We start from the raw sequence: 18,797 nt of genomic DNA on the forward strand, positions 1-18,797 counted from the left end.
CTCTGTATCTATCTTTTTGTTCACCATTTTATAATGTTCTTTACTATCCCTAAATGAGTGAGATCATCAGTTTTTTTCTTATTTTGTTAACGGAATACCATGTTCTCCACTGAGCTGAGGGGCCTCAGCTATCCTCCGCTCCCCCTCATTTTCCTTTGCCTTCTCTCCTCGGTGCTGCCGGCCTTACGTGCAGACAGCTGAGTGCAGGGTGAGCACCCAGGCGCGCTCCCGTTCACGCCACGGCTGCCAGGTGTGTGCAGCCCGCGGCTCAGCTCCAGGCGGGCACTCTCCTCCCGCTGCTCAGTCAAGGCTCTATTTCCTCCGGGATGAGCGTGTTCTCCCATCCAGCTCAGGAGCAGCAGAGGCCTGACCGTGAAGGAAGGGATATTTTAGCAAAGCACCGACGCCCTGCGCTGCTCAGCCGGAGGCCCCGCCCCACCCCTCCCCCGCCGTGGGCCTTGACGGAGCCGCCGCACCTCCTAAGCTGGGAACTGTCACCCCGACACTTGTCAGTCGGACAGCCCAGTAGGATGGTCCAGAGAGCATCTTCCAGGTCCCTTGAGGGCTGCAGGAGGTCAGAAGACGTCAAGCTGGGCTGGAGGGCGCTCTGGAAGGAGCTGGCTGACCTGCAGGGCCCGGCCTGACCCCTCCCCGCCTCCTGCCTTCCTGCCTCCTGCCTTCCCGTCTCAAGCGCTGAGCTTTGTCTCCTTTCGCCCCCCAGCTGGTTACTGCAGGACCCGAAGCTGAGGCTGAGGACAACCGACAAGGGCTTTGTCCAAGCGGTTGATCGATATTTTGATCATCTGATCGCCAGAGTGCTTCCTCTCCAGGTAAAACCGCCTTCTGACATTTCCTTCCTTCTGACATTCGCTTCAGGAAAACAGCTGGTCCTACGCAGCCATGGGGCAGGCCGGGCCCAGGCTCTGGGAGCAGAAGCTGACTCCCTCGCGGTCGGTCTTGCACTCTAGACCCTCATCTTAAGTTCAGCCTTCGCCCCAGGGCTTCTGAGAGCACACGCATCACACCGGCCAGGACCGACAGAGCAGAGGGCGTGGGTGTATGATGGCGGCTTGGAATGTACTTGTTCTCTAGGCTCACTGCTCTTTCTACTGCTTATTTCTACTCCTAAGTGATCTTGGCTGTTTTATTTTTTTTAAATATATTTTATTGATTTTTTTTTTTATAGAGAGAGTTAGAAACATCGATGAGAGAGAAATATCAATCAGCTGCTTCCTGCACACCCCCTACTGGGGATGTGCCCACAACCAAGGTACATGCCCTCGACCGGAATCGAACCTGGGACCCTTCAGTCCGCAGGCCGACGCTCTATCTACTGAGCCAAACCAGTCAGGGCAATCTTGGCTATTTTAAACAGTCACTACACATACATGGCGAAAAGGCTCAACGCGTACAAAGGAGATTATGGTACATAAAGTCTCCCCTCCTCTCCTTTCCCAAAGCGATTGTTACCTTTTCAGGAGACAGACAACCAATTGCACCAGACTTTTGTGTGTCTTTCCATAGATTTCCTACACAAATGGAGGCAAATTATTTATGCACACACACATGCGTATGTGTGCATGCGTTCTTTTTTTAAAAAAAATATTTTTATTGATTTCAGAGAGGAAGGGAGAGGGAGAGAGAGAGAGAGATAGAAGCATCAATGATGAGAGAGAATCATTGATTAGCTGCCTCCGGCACGCCCCCTACTGGGGATGGAGCCCGCAACCCAGGCCTGTGCCCTAGACTGGAATCAAACCCAGGACCCTTCAGTCTGCAGGCTATCCACTGTATACTTTTTTATACGAAAATGTACAATTCTCACTGGACATTTTCCTTTTGAAACTTGAATATGTATATTTAAAACCTGCCATTCTTTTTAAAAAATATATATTTATTATTGATTTTAGAGAGGAAGGGCGAGTGGATGGGGTGGGTGTGTTAGCAGGTGAGTGTGTAGGTATGAGCTCTCCTATTGAAGCAGCTAATTAGTATGAGAAGGAGCGGGAACACTGTGGGTGTGGTGACGAAGACTAGGGCACTGGGACTCCTTGTGCCGCCGAGGGGCCTGCAGGTGACTGACCATCAGACGGGAGAGGAGAGAGCGTGCCTCCAGGTCAGGAAACAGCTTGGAGCCAAGTGCCCGCACCAGCCGGGTCAGGGTTCCCAGACCCCCAAGACCCCAGGTTTTCCACCCGCAGCCTCACTTCCCCTTTCTCTGCCGCCTCAGTACCGCCAGGGAGGCCCGGTCATCGCGGTGCAGGTGGAGAATGAGTACGGTTCGTTTGCTAAGGACAGCGCGTACATGCCGCACCTTCACAAGGTGAGAAACCCTGGCCGGTCTCCGTGGGTTCCTGCTTCCTTCCTCGTCTGCCTCGGCGCCGGCTGCGGGCCCTGAGAGGCTGTGCGGGGTCCCCACGGGGGAAAGAAGAGGGGCTTCACTCTGTCCAGTTTTCTCAACAGGCCCTGCTGAGCAGAGGGATTGTGGAGCTGCTCTTGACCTCAGACGGGGAGAAAGAAGTGCTCCAAGGCAGCATAAAAGGAGGTACGCACTTCGGCTTCTTTTCAGGGAGCACGGAAGCGCTTCACCCGCCAGATGCAATTCTGAACAAGCGTCAGAAAGAACCAAGAATATCTCTGAGGCCTCTCTTTGCCACGCACGTTGAAGTGGACCCTGGAGAGGTGGTATCGCTATGAGAACCCAAGGTCAAAGCGAAGAGTTCCCATGCAACGCCATCATTTTCCTCGATCCTGTTTTCCTTCAACAACAGCTCCCAGGGAGCTTTTCTGTCCGAAGCCCACCTTTCCACCTTTATTGATTGATTGATTGATTAAATTTATTGGGGTGACATTGGTTTGCAAAACCACACAGGTTTCAAGTGTACAACTCAACAAAACATCATCTGCACACTGCATTGTGCGCCCATCACCCCAAGCAAAGTCTCTTTCCGTCCCCATTTTCTCCCTTTGCCCACCTCCACTTACCCCCAGGTCTAATTCATGGGTCTGATCAATTTGTGTGACCTTGGCCTGTTCCATTTCTCTGCACAAAATATGGTTAATTTTAACTGCCCTTCTTCTGTAACATTGTCCTTGCAAATGCCCAATGACAGCCCTTTGCACGTTGCGACATGGGATACAAGTAGTATCTCATTACCTCACTACTCAGCACAACGTTCTTCCGTGTGCAAGGCATGGGCCTCTGTCCCTCCCCTGGCAGCAGTTGTCCCAGGGCCTCATGCAGCATCTCTCCCTTCTTTCTACAGTGCTGGCCACCATCAATATAAACTCATTTCAGAAGAATACTTTCATGCACCTTAAGAAAGTGCAGGTAAGGATGTCTTAGAGAGGAAGAGTCATAGCCCCTTCACCTGCCATGATCCCCACCCCTCCACCCCAAAATGTATGCCTGGTGTTCAATGAGGATAGGAGGCTTGACAAAGGCTATACAGCTTTTCCCCTGAGGCCTCACCTAGGTTCCAAAGTGTTTTGGGAGTTTATATGTTTCGTCAGGGGGAATAAGGAGGACATTCTGCGTCTGTCCCTTCTGTTCATGGAGCACCTAATGGAGATGACCAGAGGAAGGGGCAGAGGTTACGTGAGGTCAATCAGCGGGAGAGGATGCTCTCTTTTCTCCGAGAGAACAGAGCTCAGAAATGAGCCATGTGCACTGCTGACAAAGGAGACTGCTCTGCAGGCCTAGGCTGGCTGCTGGTAGCAGATCCCAGAGCCTTATGGGAGTTTGGCAGGGTGGGACTAGCGTAGCTCACCAGGCTAATGCTCTATGGAGGGGAATGCAGTGTTGGAAGAGGGACTCAGCACAGGGACATTGGCAGCTGTCCCTCCAGCCCGCTCCCAAAAGCCACACAACCCAGTCTTCTCCCTTTATGTAACTTACCTCATGGGGCTGTTGTGAGGATAAATTTGTCAATCCACGTACGCCACTTAGACCGGCGCCTGACCAACCCTCAGAGCTGCTGTCCCTCTGCGGAAGCCCAGGGTGCGTGCCCGTGAATGAGATTTTGTGTGCTGGTCCTTTAAGAGAGCACCTGGGTTTCTAGCAGACGCCCATCTCATCTGGGCGGATGGAATCCCTGCTGGTTTTCACAGCCCATGTTATATGGGCTCCTCTCCCCGGCACTGGGCTCCAGGCTGGGGAGCTCAGCGTGGGGTTGAGACCCCTCCCTCCTCAGGGCGAACCTCTGCAGCTGAGATATCCCTCCAGATTCTCAGTCGCCACGCCACACGTGGGTGCAAGGCCAGCCCTTTTTTGCATCTCTGCCCCTCCTACTAGTCTCAACATGGTTTCTTCTGCATATCTTAGTTATAAGACTTCTATTCGGCCAGTCTTCAGATGGTTCTCCAGGTTGATTTTTCTGTAATTTAGTTGTGATTTTGATGTGGCCCAGGGAGGGGGTGAGTGGAACTCCCTCTTACGCGCCATCTCGGATTCCTCTGAATGATGTCCTTAATAGACAATATAATTCAGTGGCTGCTCGTTTGGCTCAGCCCTGGACTTGAGTTGAGTCTCTGACCTTACCAGCACGTGACCTTGGAGCTTCAGTGTCCACGTGAGGGATTGCAGTCAGGTCTTTGTGGTTCCCAAGCTGGTTCTGTCCAGACCAGCTTCGCGTAGGACAAGGTTGGGAATTATATTTTATTTTATTTTTAAAAATATATTTTATTGATTTTTTACAGAGAGGAAGGAGAGGGATAGAGAGTTAGAAACATCGATGAGAGAGAAACATCGATCAGCTGCCTCTTGCACACCCTCTACTGGGGATGTGCCCGCAACCAAGGTACATGCCCTTGACCGGAATCGAACCTGGGACCCTGGAGTCCGCAGGCCGACGCTCTATCCACTGAGCCAAACCGGTTTCGGCAAGGTTGGGAATTATAGAAGGTGATCGTGATGTTTAGGGAAACGGAGAAGCAAGAGGTGTCATGGACTGACTTGGAAAAAAGTGAGAAGCTCAAGTTCCTCCAACTCTCATCCGTTGTATTCAGTGTTTCTGACTTTTCTTTTTTCTTCTTTTTGTCTGACTTGGTGTTTCATTTGGTTTGCTTCTAGAGAGATAAGCCCATTATGATTATGGAATACTGGGTCGGCTGGTTCGACACGTGGGGAGGTAAACACAAGGTTAAAGGTGCGGACGGTAAGTGTTTCTCAGCGTTTGGACCAAGCAGAGGTGCCCCGGGTCGTGGGTCATTCGCACACTGCTCTGCTAGTCCATCCGCTCATTCAACCACGACTGTCCATTCAACACATGGTCCGGACGGGGACGTGGCTAGGCCTGGTGGTGCCCTGGTGAAAAAAAAAATGACCTGGTTCCTACCCCAGGGGGCTTGTGCTCTAGTGGAGCTGACAGATACGTAAGAAGTAAAACACTCACTACCTGACAAGTGCTTGAGGCAGACAAAGAGGATGCAGTGATAGGAAAGAGAGGGACAGACCCGCAGAGGGGCGTCAAGGGGGTGACGGAGGGCCTCTGAGAGTATGACATCTCTGAAGAAGGGGATGCATTTACCAACATTCTTTTTAAAAAATGTATTTTTATTGATCTCAGAATGGAAGGGAGAGGGAGAGAGAGAGAAACATCAATGATGAAAGAGAATCATTGATCGGCTACCTCCTGCTCACCCCCGACTGGGGATCGAGCCCGCAACCCGGGTGTGTGCCCCTGACCGGAATTGAACCTGGGACCCTTCAGTCCATAGGCCAACACTCTAGCCACTGAGCCAAACCAGCTAGGGCCATTTGCCAACATTCTTAATCATCTCTGGGAAGTGCGCAGGCCATTGCTGGGGAGTTGGCACATGCGTGTTGGTCATTATCAGAAGCCGGCAGTGATGGTTGAGAGGGTAGATCCTGGAACCAAGGGCCAGGATTCAGTCCAGCTCTCAGCATGAGCCCCGTGACCAAGGCAGCTTTCCTTCCCTTCCGAGTGAAGGGAAATCACATGCTATTTGTCTTTCTCTGTCTGACTGATTTCATAACACCCTCTAGGTCCATCCATGTTGTTGCAAGTGGTAAGATTTCATAGTTTTTCATGGCCGAGGAATATTCCAGGTATATACGTACTACCTGTTCTTTCTTCAATTGTCTACTGATGAACATTCTTAGGTTCCATGTCTTGGCTGTGGTAAAAATACTGCAATGAACATAGGAGGCGCATCTATCTTTTCAAATTCATGGTTTTAATTTTCTCTACTTCCTTATATTTCGCCTCTACAGATGTTGTCAACACTGTGTCTGAATTTATCAAATCTGAGATCTCCTTCAACACGTATATGTTCCACGGTGGAACCAACTTCGGTTTCATCAACGGGGCCACGGATTTTGGGAAACACAGCAGTGTCGTCACCAGCTATGGCAAGTGATCACCGGTTTGGTCCCCCTCCAGCAGTGGGGGTGCTGGAGGCTCCGAAAACATATTCTGGCACCCCTGAGTTCTTGACCTATAATCCATGCTGAGCATTGAGGATTTTCTGATCTCTTTATCTTTCTTCTGTGGTGTTCATAATGCTCCCAACAAGCTATCATTGCAGTAGATGGGGCTGCCCAGGACCTAAAGTTCATGTACATTGACCCATTGACCCCTTGACTTGAACATCCTGAGAGAGAGAGAGAGAGAGAGAGAGAGAGAGAGAGAGAGAGAGAGGGCGCCCAGTGTCCCAGCAGCCTCAGAGTCCCAGGAAGGGCGATGGGAAACACTCCTAGCTAGATTGGCATTGGTCCCGCACAGCCTAGCCTGGGATGGACCGGGCCAGGAGTGGGGACCATGTGTTTTCTCTCTCCCGCTGGTGGATCTGCCCCATCTCTGCCAGAAGCGCCGAAACGGGGTCTGCCTTGCAGGATTGCCTGGCCAGTGACAGTGCCCTGGTGTCTTGCAGACTATGATGCTGTGCTGACAGAGGCCGGGGATTACACCCAAAAATATTTCAAGCTTCGGAAACTCCTTGGATCCGTCTTAGGTACTCAGCCACCATTTTTACTCGAGGGCAAGCCCTCCTGGTGTATTGGAAGGGCGAGGGCAGGGAAGGATTTCCCCTGTGGGCATAAGCTTAAGCAAGTGTTTCAGAGCAAGGGTCACAAGTTAAAATCCTGGTCTTCCCACATAAAAGCTGTGTGGTCTGGCATGAGTGTTTTTAAGCCCTTTTAGCCTCTTGTTTCTTCCCTAAAACATGAACACAAGGAAACTCTCATCTTCTATAACCGTTGTGAAAATTACTGTTCGTAAAGCTCTTAATATGATGTCTAACATAATACCCTTACAGACAATAGCAAAAATCATTCTGTTTAATTTTATTTCTCTAAGGAAAGTTAACTCACCATCTACTATGTGCTAGCAAGTAGGTAACCACGGGCTTTGCCGAAAGGCATAAGGCAGAGGTCTTGCCCCTTACGGGCCTTCGGTCTATACATTCAACACTACCCCGTCAGGGTCTGTATCTGTCAGCTCTCCATGCATACAGAATGGATGCAACCTCATTCTTCCTTTCTTTTTTAAATCCCTCACCCAAGGATATTTTTGCATTGATTTTTAGAGAGAATGGAAGAGAGAGGGAAAGACAGAGAGAAATATCGATGTGAGAGCAAGACACATCGATTGGTTGCCTCCTGCATAAGAGGAGCCTGCAACCGAGATACATGCCCTTGACCGGAATCAAACCCGGGACCCTTTAGTCTGCAGGCCAACACTCTATGCACTGAGCCAGATGGCTAGGGTTGCAACCTCACTCTTGACAGTTTTTTTTTTTTAATTTTATTGATCTTTTTATTTTTTTTTTACAGAGTGGAAGGGAGAGGGATAGAGAGTTAGAAACATTGATGAGAGAGAAACATTGATCAGCCGCCTCCTGCACACTCCCCACTGGGGATGTGACCGCAACCAAGGTACATGCCCTTGACCAGAATCAAACCTGGGACCCTTCAGTCCGCAGGCCGACACTCTACCCACTGAGCCAAACCGGTTAGGGCTTGACAGTTTTTCATCCCTCTTGGAGAAGTGCAGCCATGCGCCAGGAGAGGACCCCTTTACTGGTTGGGATATGAGAGTTTACGTATAGGGAGGGGGAGGCCGGGAGAAGGCAGTAGCTAGTCCAGGCACATCTCGCCCCATGGCCCACTCTCATTGCAGCCTCTCCCCTGCCCCCCTTACCTGAGCTCATTCCGAAGGCTGTGTATCCTGCTGTGAGGCCATCCCTGTACTTGCCGCTGTGGGATGCCCTACAGCACTTAAACGGGGTGAGTACTGCCTGGGCGCTTAGGGGGAGCAGGCCTTAGGCCACACAGAGAGATTCTTTCCAGGCTTTTTCCTGGACAGGGTGAAAGCGAATTCTCTGCATTTTGTCCCAGTTTAGAACTATGGGGTCAGACCACGCGCGCCTTCCTGGTGGCCTGGGAAGGGGCTGCTTGGACTGGAAGGATGAGTGGGGTGGGGGAGAGGCTGGGGATGAGAGGGTCCTATTTCCCAGCCCCGATGAACCCATTTGGTGAATGCTCTTGTGAGTCCACGTGGTCCCTGTGGGAAAGGCTGCTGAGCTGGGAACCGGGAAACTGGGTTTCCGATTCTTTTTCACCATCCACTAGGCCAGTGGTCGGCAAACTCATTAGCCAACAGGGCCAAATATCAACAGTACAACGATTGAAATTTCTTTTGAGAGCCGAATTTTTTAAACTTAAACTTCTTCTAACACCACTTCTTCAAAATAGACTCGCCCAGGCCGTGGTATTTTGTGGAAGAGCCACACTCAAGGGGCCAAAGAGCCGTATGTGTCTCGCGAGCCGCAGTTTGCCGACCACGGCACTAGGCCAAACCTCGGAAGTTCTACAGGTCCCTGCTCTCCCTTTAAAATTAAAAAACCTGCTCTATTTTAAAGAAAAGTTGGAAACTGTTTGAAACATGTCAAGTCTTGAATTCAGATTGATTTTACCTCTTTTTATCACCGTTTTAGATAAAAAGAAGTGCCTGACACATTGTAGAGGCTAAATACATGCTTATTTAGTGCGTATTTCTTTACTCGACTTCAGTGATGGTAGAACACTACTTATCTACTCTGTTCATCGATTGATGATGACAGCCATTGCTCCCTGTCCCATGCCCCCGCCCCCTCCCCCTGAGTTTCCTGGTCAGCGGAGATACAAAGCATCAGCACACAGATGTTTTAGCCTTTCTCATCCAAAGGACTTTGGGGAGCATTAGGAGGCACAACAAAAAAGACAAGGGTCTTAGGGGGAAGGATCCTGACTTCTCAGTGCGGCTCCCGTGTCCGCCACGGCTCTCTCACAGCCGGTCATATCCAGCGCACCAGTCAGCATGGAGAGTCTCCCCGTCAACGCTGGGAACGGTCAGTCCTACGGGTTCGTGCTCTATGAGACTTCCATCTGCGCCGGAGGCTGGCTCCGTGCGAAAGTTCGAGACACGGCACAGGTAGGGGCCAGCAGGCTGTCTGTGGCGGTAAGCAGCCCATGTAGCCCATCTCTGCTACTGGGAAGGGTGGTTGTCGCTGGTCAGCTTTACTGTGTGGTAGTCATTTAATTATGTTTATTTAAAAATATTTTTATTGATTTCAGAGAGGGAGAGAGAGAGAGACATCAATGATGAGAGAGAACCATTGATCGGCTGCCTCCTGCACACCCCCTTACTGGGAATCAAGCCCCAAGACCCAGCTAAGTGCCCTTGACCTGAATGGAACCTGGGACCCTTCAGTCCACAGGTCGACGCTTTATCCACTGAGCCAAACCGGCTAGGGCTGTTTGGTAGTAATGTAAAGCACCTACTATGTGTGAGGCATTGAGAACATAAGCTCACACCAAAGAGCCTGGCTTTCTGCTTTATCACAACCAAGTCCACTGGGGCCTCCCTGCCAGGTCCCAGCCACGTGTGAGCACCAAGGCTGGCGCCTTCCTTACAATGACCTCCTCCCTAAACCGGAGCCTCTCTCCGCCCTCTCCTCAGGTAGGCCCGCCAGTCTGACCCCAGCTCTTCTTCTGCAGGTGTTTTTGAATGAGACACACATAGGGACGCTGGATGATGGTCGTCAGGACTTGAACATCCCTACAGTCAGGGTAGGTAATTCAAGAGTCGATGCCGCTAGACCTCCGACTCAAACGCAGCCACTCCCTGGTTCTGAGATGACTGCCCCGTCTCTACCACTGCCCTTTGGCACGGCTGGTCACTTAGGGCCCCGGCAGGAAGTGTTTGTCTAGAGCTCTGAGCATAACCGCCTCTCCCAGGCCAGGATACACCAGGAACTGCAGTAAACAAGCTTCAGTGTGAATGGAATTTCCCCTTTAAGCCCCGAGCCAACCATCAGCCGCGGTCCGGTCTCTATCAAAGGCACAGCAGCGTCTCTCTGGCCTCCCTAAGGCAGACCAGCGGAAGAGAGGGGAGGCTGGGTGTGGGACAGGAGCATGCGGGGTCCTTAGAGAGAGGGAGGACGGCCGGGCTCGGGGGCATCCTGTCTCCCACTTGCTTGCCTTTCCATGTGGGACTCAGAGGAAAGGCGGGTTCTAGAGTAACCCCCTGCGTGACTGGGGGGGTTCCGTGAACTGGTCTCTCCCCAACAGGAATGCCAGCTTCTGAGGATCCTGGTGGAGAACCAAGGACGAGTCAACTATTCATGGAAAATTCAAGACCAGCGGAAAGGTGGGCTCTAGGCCTGAGACACAGGCCGTCCGTTCTCTTCGTGGTCACGCGGACCCTCAGACGGGGGCTGAGTTGGATGGAGCTGGGAGGGAAGAACGAGCCATGTAGGCAGGGGGAGACTTCGGGTCCAGGATTGAAGGTGAGGACTCCTTCCCTCTCTGTTGTCCTGCCTCCTTCGTTTCTCTAGGGCAGGGAAGTGGGTGCTGGCTTGTCCTAGAGTAGGATCCATGCTCATCTGGGGAATTACAGGGAAAGCTCTGGTTTTATAAAAAATACGTTTTTATTGATTTCAGAGAGGGAGAGAGAGAGAGAGAGAAACATCAATGATGAGAGAGAATCATGGATCGGCTGCGCCCTGCACGCCCCCTACTGAGGAACAAGCCCACAACCCGGGCATGTGCCCTGACCTGGAATCAACCGTGACCTCCTGGTTCCTAGGTTGATGCTCAACCGCTGAGCCACGCCGGCCGGGCAAAAGCTCTGCTATTAAGCAGGGGACTTCCTCGGGAGGCCCTGTGTATGAAAACACACAAGAAACCTTCCGTCGCAGCGAGTCAGACAAGTGTGTGCCCTCCTGGCTGACGCCTGGCACAGGATGTCTGCTGCCTGCTTTTCTTTGTCCCAGACGCCAGGAGAGAGCATCAGTGCCTAGCCGTGTTCCTTCCTCCCTCCCCCTGCAGGAGTAACCGGCCCCGTGACCATCAATAGCACCCCCCTGGAGGGTTTCACTATCTATTCTCTGGAAATGAAAAAGAGCTTCTTTGAGAGGTATGTTCCCACTTATTCCCGGGAGATTTGGAAGGATCAGGGCACTCAGAGATTTCAAACTCTTCACTTGGCAGGCGAAGAGCCCAAGGTTCCGAGAACGGAAGTGATTTACTCAGGATGGTAGAGTCTTTAGAGCAGTGGTTCTCAACCTCTCTAATGCCGCGACCCTTTAATACAGCTCCTCATGTTGTGGTGACCCCCAAGCATAACATTATTTTCATTGCTGCTTCATAACTGTAATTTTACGACCGTTAATGAATCGTAATGTAAACATCTGTGTTTTCCGATGGTCTTAGGCTCTACAGCAGCGGTTCTCAACCTGTGGGTCTGCCTTCATCCCCAGGTCGTGACCCACAGGTTGAGAACCGCTAGCAGGGTCGCCTAAGACCATCGGAAAACACAGATATTTACATTACGATTCATTAATTTTAGCAAAATTACAGTTATGAAGTAGCAACGAAAATAATGTTATGGTTGGGGGGTCACCACAACATGAGGAACTGTATTGAAGGGTCGCGGCATTAGGAAGGTTGAGAACCACTGCTTTAGAGTCAGGGCTGGAGTCCTGGAACAAGTCTCCTGTTTCTCATTTTAATGCTTCAAGTCTGAGTGTCCCATGGAGACAGAGCCCTAGTCCCTGCCTGGGAAACCCGGGTCCATACTGGGGCTAGAACCGGGAAAGGGCTTTCCTCTCCCTCAAGGCGTGGCCCCCTTTCCAGGCTCCGCTCTGCCGCCTGGAGGCCTGTCTCCAACAGCTCCCTGGGGCCCGCCTTCTACCTGGGCACCCTGCAGGCTGGCCCTTCTCCCAGGGACACCTTCCTGAGGCTGCTGGTAAGTGAGCCCCCTCTTCTCTTTGCTCTCTCAACCGCCCATTCTTTCTTTTTAAAACTTTCTTCATTTGTTTGTTTGTTTTTCTTCTGTTACACCTATTCTTTCTTAAAGAGCCTTGAAGCAAAGCCATAGTGTTCCAGGCATCCAGCCTCGCTCAATCTTTCTAATTCATCATCGTTGTTCAAACTATTGCCCATGGAGAGGGGGGGGGTTGAGGAACTGGGTGGAAAAGGTGAAGGGGTTTAGAAGTAGAAATTGGCCCCGGCCGATTTGGCTCAGTGGATAGAGAGCGTCGGCCTGCAGACTGAAGGGTCCCAGGTTCGATTCCAGCCAAGGGCACATGGCCGGGCTGTAGGCTCAATCCCCAGCAGGGGGCGTGCAGGAGGCAGCCGATCAATGATTCTCTCTCATCATTGATGTTTCTATTTCTCTCTTCCTCTCCCTTCCTCTCTGAAATCAATAAAGAAATATATATATATATATTATAAATATATATATATATATTGTTTTTTTTAAAAAGAAGTAGAAATTGGTAGTTACAGAACAGTCACAGAGATGTAAACTATAGCCTAGGGAATGTATTCGGTAATATTGTAGTAACTATGTATGGGGCCAGGTGGGTACTGAAAATATTGGGATGGGGGAAACTTTATAAAATACATGATCATCTAACCACTATGCTGTATCCATGAAACTGATACAGACTAATATTGAATGTAAACTGTCTGTTATTTAATGAGGTTCCCCAGTACCCACTTTTTGTTCCTCTAAGCTTGTGAGGCTAGGAAAGTTCTGCTCAGCTTCCCAGCGCTTCTTCCTGCCTCTGGTGGAAAAACTGTTTCCATGTCTTCTTGTTCCTCAGTCTTCTCCTCCCAGATTTTGGTCCTGTAATTCTTCATTGCATTGCAGCCAGATTAAAGCATGGCGTCGCGTTTATAGCTGTTGTCAGCAGAAGCGTCCATCTCTGTTAACCTAGGACTTGCTTCTGGAAGACCTGCTTTTAAAAGAATCTATAGCATTATATATCAGAGGGCAGGAACAAGAGTAACATTAGCATCGAAAGGTTGGTCATGCTTTCCTCTGTCATCCTTAGACCAGGTACAGCAGGGTAGAGCTTCTAGAACAAGCATGTCACACTCAAAGCCTAACACGGGCCAGATAAACAAGGTTTAAGTTTATGTGGGCCGCAAAAAAACAAAAGCTTCAATTTTCATAGAAACGTAGGTTTATTTCAATAGAGACATGCTGAATACAAAGGGCTGAAATAAACGAGTAATCATTAACATAAAATAATAGAACATTTTAATAAAAATTAATATTTTTTTCTTGAACATTAACTTACCAAACACTGAATAACTGCACAAATTAATAAGCGTAATGCAAATAAACCTATTTTTCTTGTTCTCCAAAAGCGAAATATTTCCTGTTGTGCACAGCAAACAAGTTAGTACAAGACTAATGACGTGGCCATCGGCTGCTAAAATATTCGCTGCTAGTGTTAGTGGAGAGAAATGGTGCACCTGAGCGTAAGGCTAAGGGAAAAGAATGCAAGATAGTCATCAGTCATTATAGTCATCAGTCATTAGCGAACGTTATAGTTCGTTATTAATAATTATGTATAACAGGATATTGTAAAAATTGAGTTACAAAATTTTTATTAAAACGTTTCTTACATACCGTTATATTGGCTGGACCTCAAAAAATATTCGTTGTGGGCCGCATGCGGCCCGCGGGCCGCGAGTTTGACATGCTTGTTCTAGAACACATCCCATTGTGAACTCGCTATCAGTGCCATGAAGCTTCTCAGTCTTGTTCTCACTCCCCAAGCGCCTTAGATTGTACGTTGCCCGTGTGAATCTGCCCCCCTGTCTCAAGCCTCCATCCCTTCCAGGACTGGAGTTATGGATTTGTGTTCATCAATGGCCGTAACCTCGGGCGGTACTGGAATATTGGACCACAGCAAACACTTTACCTTCCTGGTGCCTGGCTGCACCCGGAAGACAACGAGGTGAGGCGCCCTCACCCCTGCCTTTACGCCTCACACATTTTCAGATCCGCCTTCATCCCCAGGATCCACATCGCAGCATCTTTCACATCCTGTATTGAACAGGCTTACCACCTCTCACTGTGAGCCTTTCTCTTCTTCCTAGATCATTGTGTTTGAAAGAAGCAAGAGTGGTTCGTCCATCCAAACTACAGATAAACCCAAGCTTTAAGACTCTGTGTTGTAACATTTTTTTTTAGTGGATTGTTGGAGTTCGTCTACAAGCAGGTTTTCAGGAGGAAGATTTATGTCTAGAATACCAAACACACTGTTGTCTGCAATAGCAAATATTGAAAATAATATTCAGCAGGGAAATGGTTATCTATATTGTAGTATAGTCATATGCTGCCTATTTTTAGGCCTTAAAAAAGCCTTCAATCTTCAGTGACTAGATTTACGTAGTTAAAGCTTAGTCCTTAGCAGGGTATTATTATTCTCTAATTAAATGTGCCTTTAGGCAGGTGGGAATAAAATAAAAACAAGCTGTATGTATCTCTGCTTCTTCATAATCAGTTGGGGGGAAGTGAAGGGTCTCTGGCCTCAGAAAGAGTAAGAATTACTGCTCTCTCCATGCCGGAGTATTTCATATGCTGACTGGAGAACTTGTGTGTGTGTGTGTGTGGGGGGGGGTGTTTGTGCGCACGCTCGTGTTGTAGGAGAAGGGAGTGCAGGGGAGAGTGAACAATGTCCCCTGGCATTTCCCGGCAGCCTGTGTGTTTCCAAGGTGACCTGGTGCATCACTTCCAATCAGAGGAGGAGTAGACATTTGGTTGTTTGGTTCTGACCTGTCTGACAGCGAAGCCTGGCCCTAAGCACTCTATCTTCTTGCTCCTCCGCTCTCTGAGTACAGACTCAGCTCTTGCTGGTAGTGCCCAGATATTAGTGAGACGAGACACATGTGCATGAAGAAGCCAACCAATTTTTGCAAATGACCCCTTTGACAACGAATCCCATTCTTATAATCAAAATACAGCATTTGGCCTAAATTAAAACCGATGTCCTATAGCCAAAGGTGATGACCTTGTTAGAGACAGTGCCTACGAGCAGCAAGAAATGTCGCCAATAATCTGGGGTCCCAAGGGAGGAGGGGGAACCTCGCTGTTTGGGATGAGGACAGAGGAGTAAGATTATCTTCCCTCCCACGAATCTGAACGGCTGGTGTTCTGGTTGAGAATTCTGCCATGTACCTACACAATTCCTACATCACACTTCATTCTCCAGGGCTCTAGACTCAAACCCAGGAAATCGAAGGATAAACTACAGACGAGTAGAGGAAACCAGAGGTAATCATCGTGAAGATCGTGAGAATGCATTATATTTCAGATGCAATAATTACATCATTTCTAAACGTACTGAATGACAAAGGGTGTTACTAGATATAGAAGGTGACTAATACTGATAAAAGATTCATGTGAACAATGTAATAATTCCAGAGTTGTCTGTTCCTAAAAATTTAGCCTCAAAATATATAAAACAAACTTATTTTTCTCTACATAGAAAAAGGAAAATAGAAGTGCTCTACTCTTGAGAAGAGTTTTTGAAATTAAGGTATAATTTATACTATAAAATTCACCCTTTAAAATGTACAATTCGGTGGTTTTTAGTATAGCGTAGTCACAGGTTGTGTAACAATCACCACCATCTAAATCCAGAATGTTTGCCCAGCCAGCATGGCTCCGTGGTTGAGCATCGACCTAGGAACCAGGAGGTCACAGTTCAATTCCCGGTCAGGGCACATGTCCGGGTTGCAGGCTCGATTCCCAGTGTGGGGCGTGCAGGAGGCAGCCGATCAATGATTCTCTCTCATCATTGATGTTTTTATCTCTCTCCCCCTCTCCCTTCCTCTCCGAAATCAATGAAAATATATTTAAATCAATCAATCAATCCAGAATGTTTTTGCCATTCCCAAAAGAAACCCTATACCCATTAAAAGTCCTTTCTGAGGTTTCTTCCTACCTCACTAGCTGCTCTTTCTAGCCCCGTGGTGGGCAAACTGCGGCTCGCGAGCCACATGCGGCTCTTTGGCCCCTTGAGTGTGGCTCTTCCACAAGATACCACGGCCTGGGGGAATCTATTTTGAAGAAGTGGCGTTAGAAGAAGTTTAAGTTTAAAAAATTTGGCTCTCAAAAGAAATTTCAATCGTTGTACTGTTGATATTTGGCTCTGTTGACTAATGAGTTTGCCGACCCCTGGGCTAGCCCATATTTGCTTTTCCTCCTCTTTTCTCAATACTGAGTGCTCCAGGGCTCACTTGGTCCTCTTTCTCTGTCCACACTTACGTCACTGGTGATCTCATCCAGGTTCAGTTCTGTCAGTTGCTACATTTACATCTCCATCCCAGACTTGCATATTTAACAGCTCACATGCTCTCTCTACATGCAAGTCTCCAAGATACCTCAACCTCAGCAAGCCCCCTCAGAGCTTCTGATAGTTCCCTACACACCCATTCCTCAGAGTCTTCTTCATCTCAGGTGATGGCAACTCCAGTTCTGTCCGTTTCCCAGGCGCCACATGTGGGAATCATCCTTCAGTCCTCTCTCTCTCTCTCTCACCCCACAAGCAATCCCAAAGGCACAACGGTCCTCTTGTCTCTGCTTTCGAGATATTTCTAGAAACCCACACTGCTCATCACCTCCATTGCTACCACCCTTGTCTGAGACATCATCTCTCACATGGCCTCACACGCATTACGGCAGTAGCCTGCGTCCTCCCTGGCCCACTTGCTTCTACTCTTGCCCACTCCTGGTGACTCTCAACACAGCAGCCCGGGTGATCCTTTAAAGCACAGTTGGCGCGCCCTGACCGGTTAGGCTCAGTGGATAGTGCGTCGGCCTGCGGACCCAAGGGTCCCAGGTTCGATTCCGGTCAAGGGCATGTACCTTGGTTGTGGGCACGTCCCCAGTAGGGGGTGTGCAGGAGGCAGCTGATGGATGTTTCTCGCTCATCGATGTTTCTGACTCTCTCCCTCTCCCTTCCTCTCTCTAAAAATAATTTTAAAAAATAAAAAAATAAAGCACAGTTGGTGTCATGTCATAAGCCTGCAATGGCTCTACCCTTCATTCAGGTCAAAGTCCTTCTCTGAAAGGCCCCATGTGACCGGGTCTCTGTATTTCTCCGACCTCACCTCCAGCAGATCTTGCCCCTTCTCTTCCCACACGGGCCTCCTTGAAGTTCCTGGAACACAGTGTCATGCGTGCCTGAGTGCCTTTGCACTCGAGGTTCTCTCTGCTTGAAGAGTCCCCCCTCCGGATACCAGCCTGCCTGGCCAGCTCCCACCGTCCAGCTCTTTCTTCCATTCACACCTCAGTACGACCACCTCTGTGTAGGCCCCTTCCCACCAGACTCCCAGAGTTCCTTCCTTTATCTACTTCCTTTTTGCTATGCAATTTATCACCTTTGGACATACTCTACAATGTATGCATGTGTTTGCTAATTTTTATTGTCTTTCTTCTGCAGCTAGAATATAAGTGTCAAAGGGATCTTTGTTTTGTCCACTGATGTATCCGAGCACCTAGAATAGTGTTTGGCATATAGTGGTCATTAAACATGTATTGATTCCTTCTTAATGAATACAATGTTGTTGAATTAGGTCATTGGCTTTGCGTCTTTCCAAAGGTTGAGGCTAAAAAGTGATATTTTTGGGCTATCAAGGCCAACGGTGGCATTCGGTACATTCCTCCCCAATGTACAGAGGCCCCTTCTTGTCCCATTGATACATAGATTGTACCACTGCTCAGCCATGTCCCCAGGAGTGAGGGTGAATGTGCAGGGTGTCTGGGATGGGCCTCCACAGGTAAAAAGGGGGCTAACCTTTAGACACTTTCTCCTGTCTCCTGGGCTAGCTTTTTTTTTTTTTTTTTTTAATATATTTTATTGAGTTTTTTTACAGAGAGGAAAGAGAGAGGGATAGAGAGTCAGAAACATCGATGAGAGAGAAACATCGATCAGCTGCCTCCTGCACACCCCCTACTGGGAATGTGCCCGCAACCAAGGTACATGCCCTTGACCGGAATCGAACCTGGGACTCTTGAGTCCGCAGGCTGACACTCTATCCACTGAGCCAAACCGGTTTCGGCTCCTGGGCTAGCTTTTATCCAAAGTATACCAAAAGATTTTCATCATAGTCTTAACAGCTCTCAAGCAGTTATATGTCTTAAAAGACGGGGGAAAGGTACCGATGGCCTTGGAGAATAAGAGAGCGCTAATGCTTCCTGGGCTTGTCTCTGAGACGCTCTGGCCCTGCTATGAGAACCCTGTGCAGAGCCCCAGACTGTCCTCTCTCATTGTGGCAGGACCCCCGCTCCCCAACCCCCTTCATTTGTTGTTGTTGTTTTTTTTGCGCCTCTCCTTGGCTTAAATTTTGCTACTTGATTAAATATTTGCTTAATGCTAGAAAAAGGACCCTTTGCACTAAACTCTGTGTCATTGTTCTGAGAAGTAAAATCGAATTTTGTTACTATCAGCTTTACATGTTCAAAACTATGTACAAGTGTAAGAAATGC

The 18,797-nt window shown here is 49.0% G+C and overlaps 1 protein-coding gene across 1 annotated transcript in view; it reads left to right on the forward strand.

Annotated features, from left to right (window-relative positions):
* Window positions 1-14,783, forward strand: part of GLB1L3 (galactosidase beta 1 like 3) — a 19,261-nt gene extending 4,478 nt beyond the window's left edge. Inside the window, exons 6-20 of the mRNA XM_054712502.1 lie at window positions 722-830; window positions 2,231-2,323; window positions 2,464-2,545; window positions 3,267-3,331; window positions 5,072-5,156; window positions 6,236-6,373; window positions 6,895-6,975; window positions 8,142-8,248; window positions 9,294-9,461; window positions 10,001-10,072; window positions 10,574-10,652; window positions 11,333-11,420; window positions 12,140-12,251; window positions 14,143-14,259; window positions 14,402-14,783. Of these exons, the coding sequence (XP_054568477.1) occupies window positions 722-830; window positions 2,231-2,323; window positions 2,464-2,545; window positions 3,267-3,331; window positions 5,072-5,156; window positions 6,236-6,373; window positions 6,895-6,975; window positions 8,142-8,248; window positions 9,294-9,461; window positions 10,001-10,072; window positions 10,574-10,652; window positions 11,333-11,420; window positions 12,140-12,251; window positions 14,143-14,259; window positions 14,402-14,467 (1,462 nt within the window). The 3' untranslated portion in view covers window positions 14,468-14,783. The remainder of the gene's footprint in view (window positions 1-721; window positions 831-2,230; window positions 2,324-2,463; window positions 2,546-3,266; window positions 3,332-5,071; window positions 5,157-6,235; window positions 6,374-6,894; window positions 6,976-8,141; window positions 8,249-9,293; window positions 9,462-10,000; window positions 10,073-10,573; window positions 10,653-11,332; window positions 11,421-12,139; window positions 12,252-14,142; window positions 14,260-14,401) is intronic.
* The last annotated feature ends 4,014 nt before the right edge of the window (window positions 14,784-18,797 follow it).

Source organism: Eptesicus fuscus, chromosome 23, assembly GCF_027574615.1.
Source record: "Eptesicus fuscus isolate TK198812 chromosome 23, DD_ASM_mEF_20220401, whole genome shotgun sequence".
NCBI lineage: Eukaryota > Metazoa > Chordata > Mammalia > Chiroptera > Vespertilionidae > Eptesicus > Eptesicus fuscus.